Below are 14867 nucleotides of genomic sequence, written 5' to 3' on the forward strand. Positions count from 1 at the left end.
CTTTCGTTTTGCTCATTATTCAATCCTCTTTGCAGGAATTACGACGTAATTGGCTCTCGCTCCATAAACTCTTACCCTCATGTGTATTGACTTAAATTTAACTCCTATCTGTGTTCTGAACCGCGGCGCAGTTCGTTACTTGGTGCAAGCTTCAAAGAGATCTCATCCAGAACCAATCGGGCCGATCTGATTGATTACATTGCCTATTCATTCACGCTTTTCCTTGCCGAGGGCGAGAAAAAAAATTCCACGTTATACGTTTTTTTGCCTGTTTTTTTTTAAGGGATCGCGTACGCGACACCGGTCAAAAATACTACGCGTGCAAGTGCACTGAATAAATACCGAAAACTGGGTCAGTTCGTGTAAGATTCGATTCCGCAAACGACAAGTTCTTTCGACAGTTAGCACCGGAACGGCGGGTAGTAGCGCGCAATATTTGCTAAAATACAATGTTTGCTGAAATATCATCTCCAACAATGAGTTTGAAATGAGGAAAGTTGCATTCATTATTATGTGTCTTAACAATTTCAGAGTGATCGAAAGATGAAATATGAAGAGAACATTTATTTTAAATTTATAATATCCTTCAAAATAAAATTCATCATTTTCGACGTTTTTTTTCTGAGGAAAATGAAAATTTCTCGTATGTCAAGAATAAACCGCCGACATTTTCGCGAAGTGTCTCGAAGGCAGTGAAACGTTCTTTCCGCTACATTCGCAACAAATTCTCAAGAAATTCCGTAAGATTAACGGATTCACAAAATTAATATCTGCTATTCAACGCGAGAACTTGCCGCCCGTTTGTGTCGTGCGAGCATTTCTAGGTATTCTTGCGACGCCACTATGTAATAACGTCGCGTGGACAATAGAACTCGGGAACAGCTGGCTTTATTCCGAGGCATCAATCGGCGAATATCGTTCTACTTACGCGGCTGTTGCTAGCGGCAACTTTGAATGTCTGATAGGGGGACGCGTAAAGATAGGCTCGAGTTCAAAGTTACCCCTCGCGGAGGAGAACACGAGAAGTCTCAACTCAAAGTCGGCCATCCGATGCCGTCGAATACGCGCAGCTCAGAAATCAAATTAATCGTGGCATTCCGATCAAAGCTCTCCGCGAACTCCCGAAGCTGTGTGTGTGTATATATATATATATATATATATATATATATATATGTGTATATCGTCCTTTTATATATATATATCGTTTTGATGGAATCCCGCCATTCTATCGGAACAAATTGCTGGCGCTGAACCGACCAATGAACCACCTTTCGAGAACACGGAATAGCATTACTTTATTTTATATTGCCCAGGAAATAGCATGTAAAGTGGTTTCCGCAAAGCGAATATCGACTACTCGAAGCCGATAATTTTTACGCTACGGGTCACGAAATTGCGCCGCAATAGTTAGTTATGCGCCGTTGTGCCGAGAGGTTTTGTCGACGAAACTTTTCGAGTCCGCTCCGCTCTCGAAAGCGTCATAAGAAAAGGACGTCCGATATCGGTCAGGGACACTTGGTGTATACAATGTGCTAATAAATTTATTGTCTGTTGCAAACAGGAGAACTATAGAAACTTCTATCCCGTTTCCATTAGAGCGCTTCCGACTAATCGGATATCCTTAATCCATTTGATCCTTCTAATATCTTTTTATGAGACTGCATCCTGATACGCATTTTCCTCTAAAGTGCCAGTTTTTGCCGTGGATGGTCCTTAACACGCGAGTAGATACGAAAGGTCGAACGAGACTCGACGAGTGCTCATTGTGGAAGATTTTCATTCGTGCGTAATCAGAAATAATAAGAGCGTATAATATTGGAATTTATGGAACATCTGAAAGACGTTTAAAGAGTGTCTGAAAAACAGATCAATTTTGATAAATGAAGAGTAATGTCTTTCGAACACACATAAGGGACGTTTTAGTTATAACTTCTTTTTCGATTATAATAGAAAATATTTATCGATATATTCAGAAAGTGCATTGATTTTGTTTTTAGATTTGTTTAAATGTTAAAATCTATTTCGTAATTAAAACCGAATAAATATTAAAGTTTCGTTAGTTGTTAAAGTTTTCGAAATTTAATTCGTAAAAATTACGTAACTCTCAATGGCTCAATGAATTGGCTTTGAAACAATTAACAATTTCGCTTCGAATTTCTCATTTCCCTCACTTTGAAAAACAAAAGAAAGAACACACAAAACACACAAAAGAGCCACAAAGTCAATTTCTCGTCTTTATGAAAGAATAATATTTCTATTACTAAAATATTGAGTATCAAAATAAGATGTTTCGCGATATTGTGGCACCGTTATCTTTCCACGCGAAATATTACGTATTTAAACTATAGACACCCTTTTGACATTAAAGCTGGAGATATACGGCCCACATATTCGATGCATTTTAAATCAAGTTGAAACGCCATCTCCTGGGACAGATCGGACGGCTCATTGTTCAGTGACGATCTGCGTTCTGTGCACGCTCACGGACATACGAATCAATATACACAGTGATCCGAAAGATATTAAGTTACAATAGTAATTGGATTCGACAATGTGGAACTATCGACCGGACCCACGTGTTGCTTTTATATCCGAAAATAGACATTGTGTAACTCACGAAAGAGGTTAACCTCTTGCACTGGCATTCAATTCACAGGCGTGTGTATCCAACGCGTCCAAAGATATTCGCAGCGGACTTTTACTTGAATTACATTTCTATAAAAATTTTAGACAGACTGCGCGCAATAAGTGTATATAATCATACTATTTAGATAAATGTGGATAAGATTAACGTTATAACTCTTATTAATAATTTTGCACAAAATGATAAACTTCAAAATAATTTAGAATGTGCAATGCAGTGCACACATATTGTTTTGCACACACACTTTGCACCTCCTTTGATGCCTGTTTTCACCTTTTGTGGGTAAAATTTCTCAGGAAAATGTCCCCATTGTTTTACTTTATTGTCTAGACAGAAGATGCCTGAACTGTACTTCCTTTATCTAGGAAAATTGATGACATGCACGTAATTTTAGCGTAAGAGATAATCAATTATTAATTACCATTATGAAAACGCTTACGTTTTAATTTATTATTATAGCTTACCACATGTCATTAAAATTAATTTTAATGTAATAAAATAGCAAACACAATTATTATTTTTTGTAAAATATAATTAGTTGGAGAATATATTAGTTGGAAAATTTAAACTTTTCGTACAAATCTAATTGCGATAAATACGTAATTACTCCAATTATTTTGACTGGAATTGATTAAAGCAAGTAGCTTGCACGATAAAATAATAGATAATTAATTATTGTAAGCAGAGCTAATTATCTTACGAAACAGGTTCGTAGAACAGGTTCTAACGCACAGTTGCATCAATATACTTGGACTATTTTTCATTATTTATAATATGAAATAAGTGTAAAATGAGTATAAAAGTATGAATTTTTCAATTTCAATTTCAATTTGAAAAATTCATACTTTTATACTCATTTTACACTTTCTTATATATTAATGAAAAATTCATATTGATGCACAACTATTCTAATACTTAATCTTTTTTTTACTTTACATTATTTGTGCATATATTAATATTGGAACTATTTAATATTAATCAATGTACGTTATGGATATTTTTTTTTTTTAACTACGTTTGGTTTGGCTGAGATTCGCGCATTTTCAACAGCGAGACGATCAATATGGCTTATTCAAATCTTACATCAATGTCATTATGATTAACTAACTTTCACTAATGATGTCAATAACAATTTTCGTTAATTTTCCTGACGCCCATCGCGGCTGACGTAAACAAAAGCTGTTATTCTTATTATCAAATCACGCAGCGCTGCGCGACGAGAACGATTGAAGTAATTTCCATCAATAAACGGTGACGCTCTATCAATTTTGGCGCAAATTTATACGAAGAGAGAGAGAGAGAAGAAGAGAAAGAGAGAAAGAGAGAGAAACACGAATGCCTGTTACAATCGAGGCCGACGGGCTGTTATCGATCGGCGATTAAACGCGTCCCGTTGTGATTCTTTATGAATATTAATCCGAATTAAACCGATGCGGCGGCGCTTCACCAACGTAGAGTTGATACCGATGAGACAGTGAGACGAGAGCGGGCTTGCGAGATCCGTGGGATGCGAACTTGAGGCCAGATGAATCGCGTTCGAGCGAAAGCCTACTTTCTGCAGATGCAGATGCCGTCGCGGCACCGGCCGCCCCGGCGACGCTGCGCCAGGCATTTAGCCGCGCACGCACTGTGGTTGATGGTCAGCCACTTGGATTGCCAGGACAGAAGATCGCAGGTCACGCGCCGGCTCCGGATGGGCGCTTGGTCCGACTCTTCGTTGTACTCCGGTTCGTCAACGGTGACTGAAACGCGATTCCCAGATTACTCTCTTTGCGCACGATTAAAGGGAGAACTCCCACGAGTATCGCGTTCTTCCTAAAGTGCACATTGCACTTTCCGCAAACGTACATTTTATGAGTATCTCGTGTCACAGGAGATCATTGCATCGTAGAATAGGCGAGAATTTTATGACAAGGATATATTCTCTCGCGAAGTCGGCTTTTCTTTACGCGCTTTCGTTTGCGGAATGTTTGAAGCGAGAGAAGTGAGAAATTTAAAGAAATTTAAGACGACGATTGTTTCAAGCGTTTATTTTAAATTGAAGGGATTTTATAGTTAAGTTTCAACGAAAAACGAAATTTAAATTTTGTTTGTTTCAATTTGGAATTGATGTTTCGGTGTTTAAATAATATTGAGAAAACAGTCGAATTTCTTGAAATCAATATCACTTCAGTTAAGTATAAAGGAATATTATTTCTAATTCAATATTCGGAAATGATGTGGTAACTGGCAATAATGGTGTGACTCATCAAAGGAAAAGGTCGCGTCGCGTTCGATGTGAAAGGATATCGACAGTGTATTATCAGAGTATATGCTAAAAGGGGATGTGTCATTGTGATATAACTATTATATGGCGCGAAACAAAGGTAGCGTATTTCTGGATATTTATTACCCTATTTGCAAAGTTTTGTTGTATTATATTTCAAAAGCACACTGTTCCTTTCGAAACAAAACCACAATATGCAATATATTTAGCGAATTGTGCCCATTATAATTTCGTAATTATCGGAAATAAATATCACGTTCAAACTTTGTGTTTCCATAAATAAAACTTCGACAACGCGATATTGATTGACGCTCGTTAAAGTTCCTCAATAATTAAGAAAGCTTCGTTTGAATTAAGAGAATCGTTTCCAAGCTTTCTCTTAAAGTATATATTTACCTAATTCATAAGTTGGTCCGTCGTAGACATCCGGCAGTATACCGGCTGAAACGTAAATCAGCATGACGCAGAAGGCGAAAACAACGAGCAGCTTCATCACTATTGAACAATTTTTCGTTGTACACTCGATTCCTCCGTGAATAACAATACTCTTTACGAACGCGGCGGTCGCTTATATACCTTATCGTCGCCAAGAACATCCTCTTTTGTTAGCTCCGCGGTTCACTTCCGTTTAGCAGCAACTTTTTACCGCCACCGGAATTCCCGTGGCTTCGGATTTGCTATTTCTAGGCGACCATCGACCAGAACGCGTAGACTGACCTAACGTATTCGAATATTAATTTCCGGTATTATCGTCGTTACCGGGACGACTGATAGAGGAGGCGATAAAGCAGGATCGATCGACTGCGCTTCTCTATTTCCGATCGAAAACGCGCGAACGGTGACTACAGTTTACGAAAAATAAATAAGTTAAAAAGAGTTGGCGGGGTATTTATTTCGCACACACATTACTTTTATAACTTTTGATCTCCGAAAATAGAGCATCATGAAATTACTTTTCCCCATTCATTTTTTCTAGATTTTCAGCGAGCTGATCTGAGAATTGTGATAAACTCAGCGGAAAGCTGCACGTTGAATAACGGAGAATTTATTTTAATGTATATTTTTGATTATGAATAAAAAATATTTTAAAGCTCCGGTCGCGCTCGGATAATAAATTTAATCTTTCTGTGGTCGAAACCCGAAATACGCCGATATTAAATAATTCGGATATTACGGCTAAAAACGGAGATTTTTTAAAAATTTGTCAGAATAACAGTAACCGTTTTAATCGTATAAATTTATATTATTAATTATACTATTTTATTCATATCGTGCGTTTTGCAATGAATTTATTTGGACAAAGATCAATAATTTGTTTGCAGAAAATGTCGACAGTTGTTTGGCTGTAAGCTGTATTCGGTGAATAAACAGCGGCGCAATGATGAAAAATAATACACACGTGCAACAACGCTGTGCAGGCGATCGCGATTTTCAATATCATAAGTTGGAATAGCTGACCTTGATATTGAACGAAAATATAACATCTGCAAACGACCGATATTCACGTAATGGCGCAACCTGACGTTTAGTGTGTTACTGTCATTCTCGGCAACGATATTTTTTTTTTATTCGCACATCGAGGACGTTACAGTCCCCGGGGAGCTCTGTTATGTCCCACGCAAATATATTTATGGAAATTTAACGAAAACGGCTCAAAATTGCACCCATTACGCAAACGCGTTGAACGGGATGTGTTCTGGATATCAAATCGAAATGCTCGCACGTGCTCTGAATTATACGGGTCAAATAGAATGATATACTACGTGCAATACCCTGACCGAGATCGGCGAATGCTTGTCCGTAAAAGGTGAAAACTTCCTGGAATTTCTCGTATCTCAGTATCGTACACGCGTGGGAAATCTCGCCAGATCCGTTCGGAATCTTGAACAGCATGTGCATCGAGGTGTCGATTTCATTAACTCCGTTTATAAGTATTTTAAATACCAAACATTTTTACTCGGTGGAAAAAAAAATTTTTATACGTATATAAAAGAAATAACAAAAAAAATAAATAAAATTTTTATTCCCATTCTTACTTTCAATTTTGTATTAAACTTTTGTTAAAAAATATAGTAGTTATTCGCAAAAATATTGGAATCAAAATATGGAGATAACAAATTTTTAAGAATTGTCAAAAATATTTTTGCAGATGGAAAAGAATTTAAAGGTAGAAAGAGAAATATATAAATTGATTACGAAGTTTCTATCGAATGAGGAAAGATAAAATTCACAAGGAGATGAGACAAAACTCAATATTATATGAGTGTAAATATTGACAGCGGAAATAAATATTATTTGCAGAATGTCAGCCATGAGGAGGCAGTTGTGTCCGAGCACGAGCAGCGGAAACAGCGGGGCTGGTGAGCCGCTGATCGTCGTCGAGGAAAGTATTCTGGGCGAGGAAGAAGGAGATCGCTGTCGCGCGGAATCGCCACCGCGATGCGATCCGGACTCGCCATCCTTAAATCCTTATCTGCTTTCGCCATGGCGAGAGGCTAGGAAGCACTCCTTACCGACTCCGCAGTGTACATCCGGTATAACAGCATCCCAGGTATGTACGCACTCTGCACGCAGGAAATCCGTTTGTGGTTGCCGATACGCAAACATATTAAAATGCACAAGACAGTGACTTTGGTGAGCGAGAAATTTAAAAATAGATTATCTGCGGTTCAGAATATTCGCGATATTGCTTGACTTTGAAGAGTTGAAACGAAAGGAATAAGGATACTTTCAAAATTATTCTCTTCCTCTAATTAATTTTATAATTACAATAACTACATTTTGTAATTATAACAATTACAATGATAACATTATCATTTTAATACGTAGGTACAATCGATTTTTGAAAAATTTGTAGCAAGAAGTAAAATTTAAATAATCATATTAATCCTTTGCAACAAAGATGATTCGACATAGTGCTTGTGATAACTCTCCGCATGTTTCTCCAAACTATTAAAGTATAATGCATGATTACAATTTACACAAACTATATTTTTCTAATTTTTATAAAATTTTCTAAATAATATAATTAAAGGTACTAATTCAAATAAAGATGCTTTTTAAATTATATTCGCCTTAGCATAAAAATAAAGAGAAAATATTCAATATATAAGCTTCTTCATCGAAATTAATTCGGATCACAAAAAAAGATAAAGATATATTTAATTTGATATTTTATTCAAATATTTTTGGTAAACTTCTTGATAACAGACAGAGATAAACTGAAATCCAATAAATTTATTCCTCTGTCAGATGATAAGATAAACCATATTGAATATCAGTATCACTTAGTTATGCCTCTCGTAAATTATAATAACTCACACGAACAGGTGCGACGATTAAGCGAACGTGGAGAAAGCTCCGGTTTGTCGGTGAAGGAAGCAGCTTTCTTGGCGACGCTCTCGCAGACTCCGGCACCGCAGTCCGGCGGTCGGCGACACTCCGTTGTCACGATCTCCAGGGTGCCGACCACTTTGTTCGGCCGCAATCGTCGGGAATCTTTCGCTGCGTTTCCCATGGGAGGCGTCACCAGAGTATTGCAGAGCCGGCGAAACTCGTCCACCGGGATGACCGGTCCGCCCAGCAATAGCGGGAGCACTCACAATCTGCAGCTCGACATTATGGATGACATCGCCGACATCAAGGCCAGAAAAGTGAGTAACACGATTTTGAAATAACAACATGATTGAAATTGCTAGTAGAATTAGTAGCATTTGAAAAAGGATGGTTAAGGATAAAATCAAGCCTCGTATTAATAATTGAGAGGTTTATAACGAAAACAACCCTTGTCAATTTTTCATTTCTTCAGCAGAAAAAAAAGAACATTCTGTTATCCTCAATTATGAGAATTGGTATATTATGGGTTTCACCTGTGATCACACTAGAATATGCTATTATCTCAATTTCCTCAATTCTTGATAAGGGTTGTTTTTTTATGAATTCTTCAATTATATTAGGCTTATTATGTTATTATGAACCTAGCAGGCGATTTATCTTTTATTTCTAATTTTGAGGAAATCTTTGATCGCGTAAAGGTCGCGTGGTTTCTTAGAAATCCAAGCACAATGTTACGATGTTTCTAAAAATATGGATTTAAGTTTAAGAGGCCTTTCGTGTTTTAATAAATGTACGAAGCACTCGTGAAAGTAATAATAATATTCTGAAAAAATAGTTTTCCGAGAATAAACTGAGAGATATAAAGTAATACTCTAAAATGATATAATTAATATAATGCTTTTTTCGTTAAGGAATTCTCCGCAAAGATGCCTTAAATCCGAAAACATATAACATCAAGAAAATTACAAGAAAAATCTTAAGTAAGATATTTAATATTTTTATTCTTTGTTGAATACGTTTAATATTGCATTGCAGAAAATTGCATATTATTAACGGTATGCTATTAATATAAATTAATTCAATACGAATTGATATAAATTAATTATAAATGGCATATTAATACAAATTACATATCAATATAAAGCTGGTAACATATATTTGACAAATATTTATTGTTGATTCAAATTTAGTTCGATCTTTAACATTTTGCCTAAATGTGAAGCATTTTAATAATCATGCACTCAAAAGAGGGATAATATGAGCATATTATGTAGGAGAGCGTCGAGTGGCGAGCGAATGGTTCAGTTAAATAGAAGAGGATATAAACGAAAGGATAAAGAAACTTTGGGATGACGAACTAAATTCAGTAAAAAGGAATTTATTAAAAAAATATGGAGAGAGAAAGAGAAGAAAAATAGAAAATTAGATAATGAGATACAAATAGAAAAAAGTTAAAGAATATCGATTTTTTGTGATAGTAGCATAAGGTGAGGTGTTACAGATACGAATGTATGTAATAGAATGTATATAAACGACGAATACGTGCAATCAAGTTCTTAAGAGTGTGAATGGATGAATGAGCTAAGTTCAAAATTCTAATAACTATGCACTCGTTTCAGGTTCGTTTAAAAATGTACAAGACGTCGTCTCACGAACGCGTGTGTGAAATTGAATCTCTGGAGGGAAACAGCAGCACCACGCAGAAATATACACAGCCCCAAAAACGCCGGTTCTCTGAATTCTCCGCATCGATCACGGCAACGACGTCGGATCTTCGCAGACGCGCGTCCGAAGTGACGAAGCCACTCTACGAAATGAAGATGCCTAGCTCATCGTCAGCGACGGCGGCGGGCATCACGTGCTCCAATACCGACCTAATATCCATTTTGAGTTCCTTGACATCGTCGGCGACAGAGATAAATACATGCGGTATATCGGATGCGTCAATCGCCAAAGATGAGCAGAGGCCAAGTCGATCAGCGAAAACGACGGAGCAGAGACGCAGTCGACTCACGAACTCACGATCCAACAGCTTCGACGTGTCCATCCTGCAGGGTTCCAAGATCAGGATTTCGAACATCGGCGGCAAGAACACCGGTGGCTCACCCATAACGCCGAGCAATTGGTTTGCCAAGAGGCATCAGCCCATCTCGAAGAAGAACCGATACGATGAGGAGAGAGCGACGACGTTCGATAAGCCCGGGATGGTGGCCAAAATCGTGAAGGATACGGTCACGAAGAACGTGGACACGAAACTCAAAGTTCTTTGGGACGATAGCACCAAAGTGGACGCTCAGGTGAGTGAGTCTAATTTATTATTTAAAGAGAACGGAAGGATTCTATTAAGAATATATGGACAGTAAATGAACATCGCTCTTCCATCGAATATTTATAAGCATTGAGAAACTCATGAGTCAAGTTTACCTATCTAAAATTCTATTTAGTACGGAACCGTGCTCTATATTTTAATTGTGCATTCGAGAGAACAGTAAATTGTATTGAAGATCTATTAAATAGACATGAAAGGTCGCGCGCGACGGCACGAAATAAAAGGCGCGTAACTTCTCGCTCGGCATTGACAGGTGTTCGGTAATGCCATCGAGAAGATTCTCACCTCGGTCCACAAGGGAAGCGACGCGGAAGCGTCGGGCAGTTCACCCGGAAAGCCATCCGTGTCACCGAACAAGTCGCGCGCCGGTAAGGTGACCAGCTGGTTCTCGAGCGGGAACAAAGAGCAGGAGCAGTCGGATTGCGACGGAATCTGTTCGACTCTCAAAGACCTCTTCGTCAAGTAGTGCCGTATTTCCGAATCGTTTCTGATTGCGTCATCTGTTCGTTTTGTTTTCAAGGTATAATAGATTGACAGTACGACAGTTATTCATTGCACTAGCGTTGTTTATTTATTTATTTATCTGTTTGTCAATTTATTTTTATATCCAAAATTAATTTCTCGCACAAATACGAAGAGATTTGTTGTAACAAGAATGATTTTCTTGTTTATCTGCTTGAATTGAAAAAGGTACGAGAGGGAGAAAAATCGAAGAAAGGGATGAAGAGGGAGCACAAAGCCGCGGAAGATTACGAGTTTGATCGAGAATGTAGTCTTTTCCACCTATTTCTCTTTTTTCCTCTTTTTTTTCCGCATTTCCTGGCATGATAAGACTGCTCAACACCCTCGCGTAATTATAAAACACGTCCGAGTGTGTTTGCGATTTTTTAACATATTCGAACTCAGAAATATTCAAATACTAAAAGAATAATAAATCGTCTGAAGGAAATTACAACATTTGTAAGGAATATTTTCGATTTTGTGAGACTTGTTTCTATACGTTTACGGTATTTTGTTCAAAAATAAATGAACATTAATGAATGATACAAATATTGTGATTTTAATATTTGCGAACGTTTATATGATTAAATACGATATAATTTACGAAGGCTTGTGCTATATTTTCTGTTGCATAATATGTAAATTGTGCAAATCGTATTTGCGAATGCCATATGCATTTAATTCGATATACACACATATATATCGTATATGCAAACTATTTTCGCTATTATCCTCCACTTATCCTGATTATTCTTACTCTCGCAGCTGATTGCACTCATAATGTACCACAAAACAGGACGTGGCAGATAACGTAGTTATGCTTTGTCCTTGTTATCCTGAGCGAAAGCATATTCATGCATGCATACAAAGGTGGCATGTGCGCGTCGTATAATTTCTATTGATAGTACGAGAATTGAAAAGATCGATTACAAAACTATTTTCATAGGGAATAATTATTTTCAATAGTGCATCGTTTTTGGTTGCCGCGATAATATTACTTCGGCGCAGAAGAGATCTTTTTAGAGTAAGATTACGACGTAACAAAATATTCTGCTGTGCAAAGATAATATCAATAATCCTGAACGTTAATCTATCCTTTGCGGGTCAAAGGGGGCATGTTAATTAGAAAGAATATATAATATATTCTCTTAAAAAAAAAAAAAAAAAAGAGCACAACAGTGGCGACTGATCCAATAAGTTACGCGAAGTGGCACTTTATCTGTCGTTCTTCCTGTTGTATTGGTCGACCGCACAAACCGCCACTGATATAAAGGTATACATGTATATGATAGATGCATACGTTTAATAATAACATACGGCAATTGATATACATTGCTGCGTGTTAAACAGAGAATATAAAAAATATTCATGTTGCAACTTCGAGAATTTTGTGTGTTTCAAAGATAGAGATATTAGGTATATTACAACATCCTGCGAATTTATTTCCTTTGGCAATTTTATTCTTCAATTGGGATCTTGCGTTTGGATCCCGTTTCTTGAATTTCGAAAGAAGATTTCAAACAAATAGCACAGATGCATTATTCTTTTTTTTTTTTACTTTTTTCTATCTAATGTTTTAGTCGAGCTTCTCTTAGTTCGATTTCTAAAACAATAATAGCTGATAATAAGTATACAAAAAATTTCTTACAGCTTAAAGTCATATTTCTAACGATGTGTGTGTAATTAACAGTGTCTTAATTGACCTTGCCTCGCTGCGGTGTATTAGAATATGATTAGACTAAACAATAGATGTGATTCGTAATTTTTATGCTTCTTTGGCAGAGAGGGAAAAATTCTCTCGACGTTGAGACGGATAACTCGACGGATAACGGATAACTTAAAAATTCGTATAAATTTAATAGCTTCAGAACATAATATAAATGTGAATTTCACGTGTTGTCATTTTAACTACATCATCGAAGGAATTTCTTTGAAAATTTACGATAAAATATATTTAAACGGATCAGTGTAATTTGTGGAGATTACATGTTACTTACACACGTCATATCAATGTTAAAAATATTTCAAAGTTAATAATCGTCGTTATTGAGAGTCTTAAAATCTGTATGGAATTGACTGCATAACGTACTATACATGGAAAATTGATTTTTTCATTTTACAAAAATTATTTATTCAAAACGATTCAATCGATTCAGTATGATGGCTAATGGATGACTAGAATGGAAATATTTAAGTATTTTTCGATTAATAAAAAAAGAATTGATTATACAATAATTTACCTGCAAAAGAGTTTATAGCTTTCGTTCACATTATAAAATTTATTTGATGAAAAGCAGTGTAAAACAAACACAAAATAAGTACAAATACAAAACGAATGAAAGATACACAACGTGTTATTTGATCTTATTGAGTTGAGTGATAATTTAAATAAATAACTTTAACGTAGATAACAAGCTTATTTTTTCTGAATCCTTACATCCTTTAAATAATTCTCTATAAATTAGATACTAATAAAATTACGTTAAATAGGATCAGAAAATATCAAGTATTATTTATCTGCGTCAGAAGTTATTTATTTTTTACTCAATTTGATAAGAATATATCGGTTTTTTATTGATTAAGAGGAATAAGTGTTCATTTTAAACAGATGATAACTGCGAGCAAAAAGATACAATATGACAAGAAAATTAAAATACTATTTAATAAATTATTCTTATGATTTTTCATCGGGATTCTGTTTCGAAATCGTAAAAGAATAAAGTTCGTTTTTTATAGACTAGCGCACCCTTCTCCTTCATATGTTACCTAGATTACCGAAGTGTCCTAATGTAATGCAAGATTGTAAACACAATATCGGTAATGTATGTTCTATCAATGTTCTCGCAGAAGATTGGAGAAACATGAATATAAAGAAGATGAAATATACGTTGATCATAAATGTTGCAAATGCTGTGAATTATTTTTATTGTATATTTATTTTTAGATTTGAATACAATCTACAGTATTGTGAATAATGTAGAATAGAAATGTTAGATAAAAAATAATAGAAATTGGATACTTTGAAACGGTATTTAGATTTTGCCTTCGGAAAAGCGCCACAGCAAAGAAATCTTGTATAAATTGAAAATATAGATTGCTCGACGACCTTTATAGTTACAATATAATTGAAATTAAATTACAGAGTACGATGGAAATGACACACAGTTTTCTTTTTTTCTGAAAACAATTTTATTTTTAAGAAATTGGAACTATTCAGACTGTTGCTACTACATTTTTCAATTTGTTGGTGCTGTATTATAATAAAATGGTATCGTATTCAGGCATTGCCTACATCACGATAAATGATCGTTTTCTTACTTGATCAAGAAATGGTGTATACTTACAAAAACATACAATGAGAATTGTGGTATACATTGTACGTATGTAAAATCAATATAATATAGAAGAGAAATGCATTGGTTAACACACTGGAATCAATACATCGATTGCTAATTTTAAACCCTGGAAATACCTATTCTATATTATTGAAGATCTTAACACTCACTAAAGTATAGGATGGTACGGAAAAATTTGAGCTCATTGCATGTGTCTTTGCTGCATCACTCAACGGTATTAAACGATTGTGATTATGGAAGAATATGGATTTCGCAAAAATTATCGCAAAATACAAGTATTGTAAAAACACACGAGTGATGTTAGTCATCACAGCAAAGTAAAGGAAAGAGCTTGGACCTTTGTATATATCTTTCATTAAAAAAAAAGAAAAAAATCATTGCGTACGATTCTTCCCTGATGAAGACGGAAGTAGATTCATTTAAAAATAAGAGTTA

General features: G+C 35.8%; 2 protein-coding genes across 6 annotated transcripts in view; one reads left to right on the plus strand and one right to left on the minus strand.

Annotated features, from left to right (window-relative positions):
- Positions 1–14677, plus strand: part of kairos — a 44710-nt gene extending 30033 nt beyond the window's left edge. For all 5 annotated transcript variants that reach the window (XM_012373046.2, XM_012373047.2, XM_067359870.1 and 2 more), the window contains 4 exons: positions 7212–7461; positions 8240–8563; positions 9866–10543; positions 10829–14677. In XM_012373046.2, the coding sequence (XP_012228469.1) occupies positions 7213–7461; positions 8240–8563; positions 9866–10543; positions 10829–11041 (1464 nt within the window). In that variant the 5' untranslated portion in view covers position 7212 and the 3' untranslated portion in view covers positions 11042–14677. The remainder of the gene's footprint in view (positions 1–7211; positions 7462–8239; positions 8564–9865; positions 10544–10828) is intronic.
- Positions 1524–5471, minus strand: Def (Defensin). The gene is made up of 2 exons (XM_012373059.2): positions 5307–5471; positions 1524–4386 (listed from the first exon to the last, which is right to left on the minus strand). Exons 1-2 carry the CDS (start codon positions 5401–5403, stop codon positions 4193–4195), a joined length of 291 nt encoding a protein of 96 aa, XP_012228482.1. The 5' UTR covers positions 5404–5471; the 3' UTR covers positions 1524–4192.
- Positions 14678–14867: the final 190 nt, after the last annotated feature.

This window comes from Linepithema humile, chromosome 7 (genome assembly GCF_040581485.1).
Source record: "Linepithema humile isolate Giens D197 chromosome 7, Lhum_UNIL_v1.0, whole genome shotgun sequence".
Lineage (NCBI taxonomy): Eukaryota > Metazoa > Arthropoda > Insecta > Hymenoptera > Formicidae > Linepithema > Linepithema humile.

Excerpts from the sequence above, each read along its gene's own strand:
- Def (XM_012373059.2), bottom strand. The coding sequence starts at position 5,403 with ATGAAGCTGCTCGTTGTTTTCGCCTTCTGCGTCATGCTGATTTACGTT. Across the intron at positions 4,387-5,306 it reads CGGACCAACTTATGAATTAG|TCACCGTTGACGAACCGGAG; the intron begins GTAAATATATAC and ends ATCGCGTTTCAG.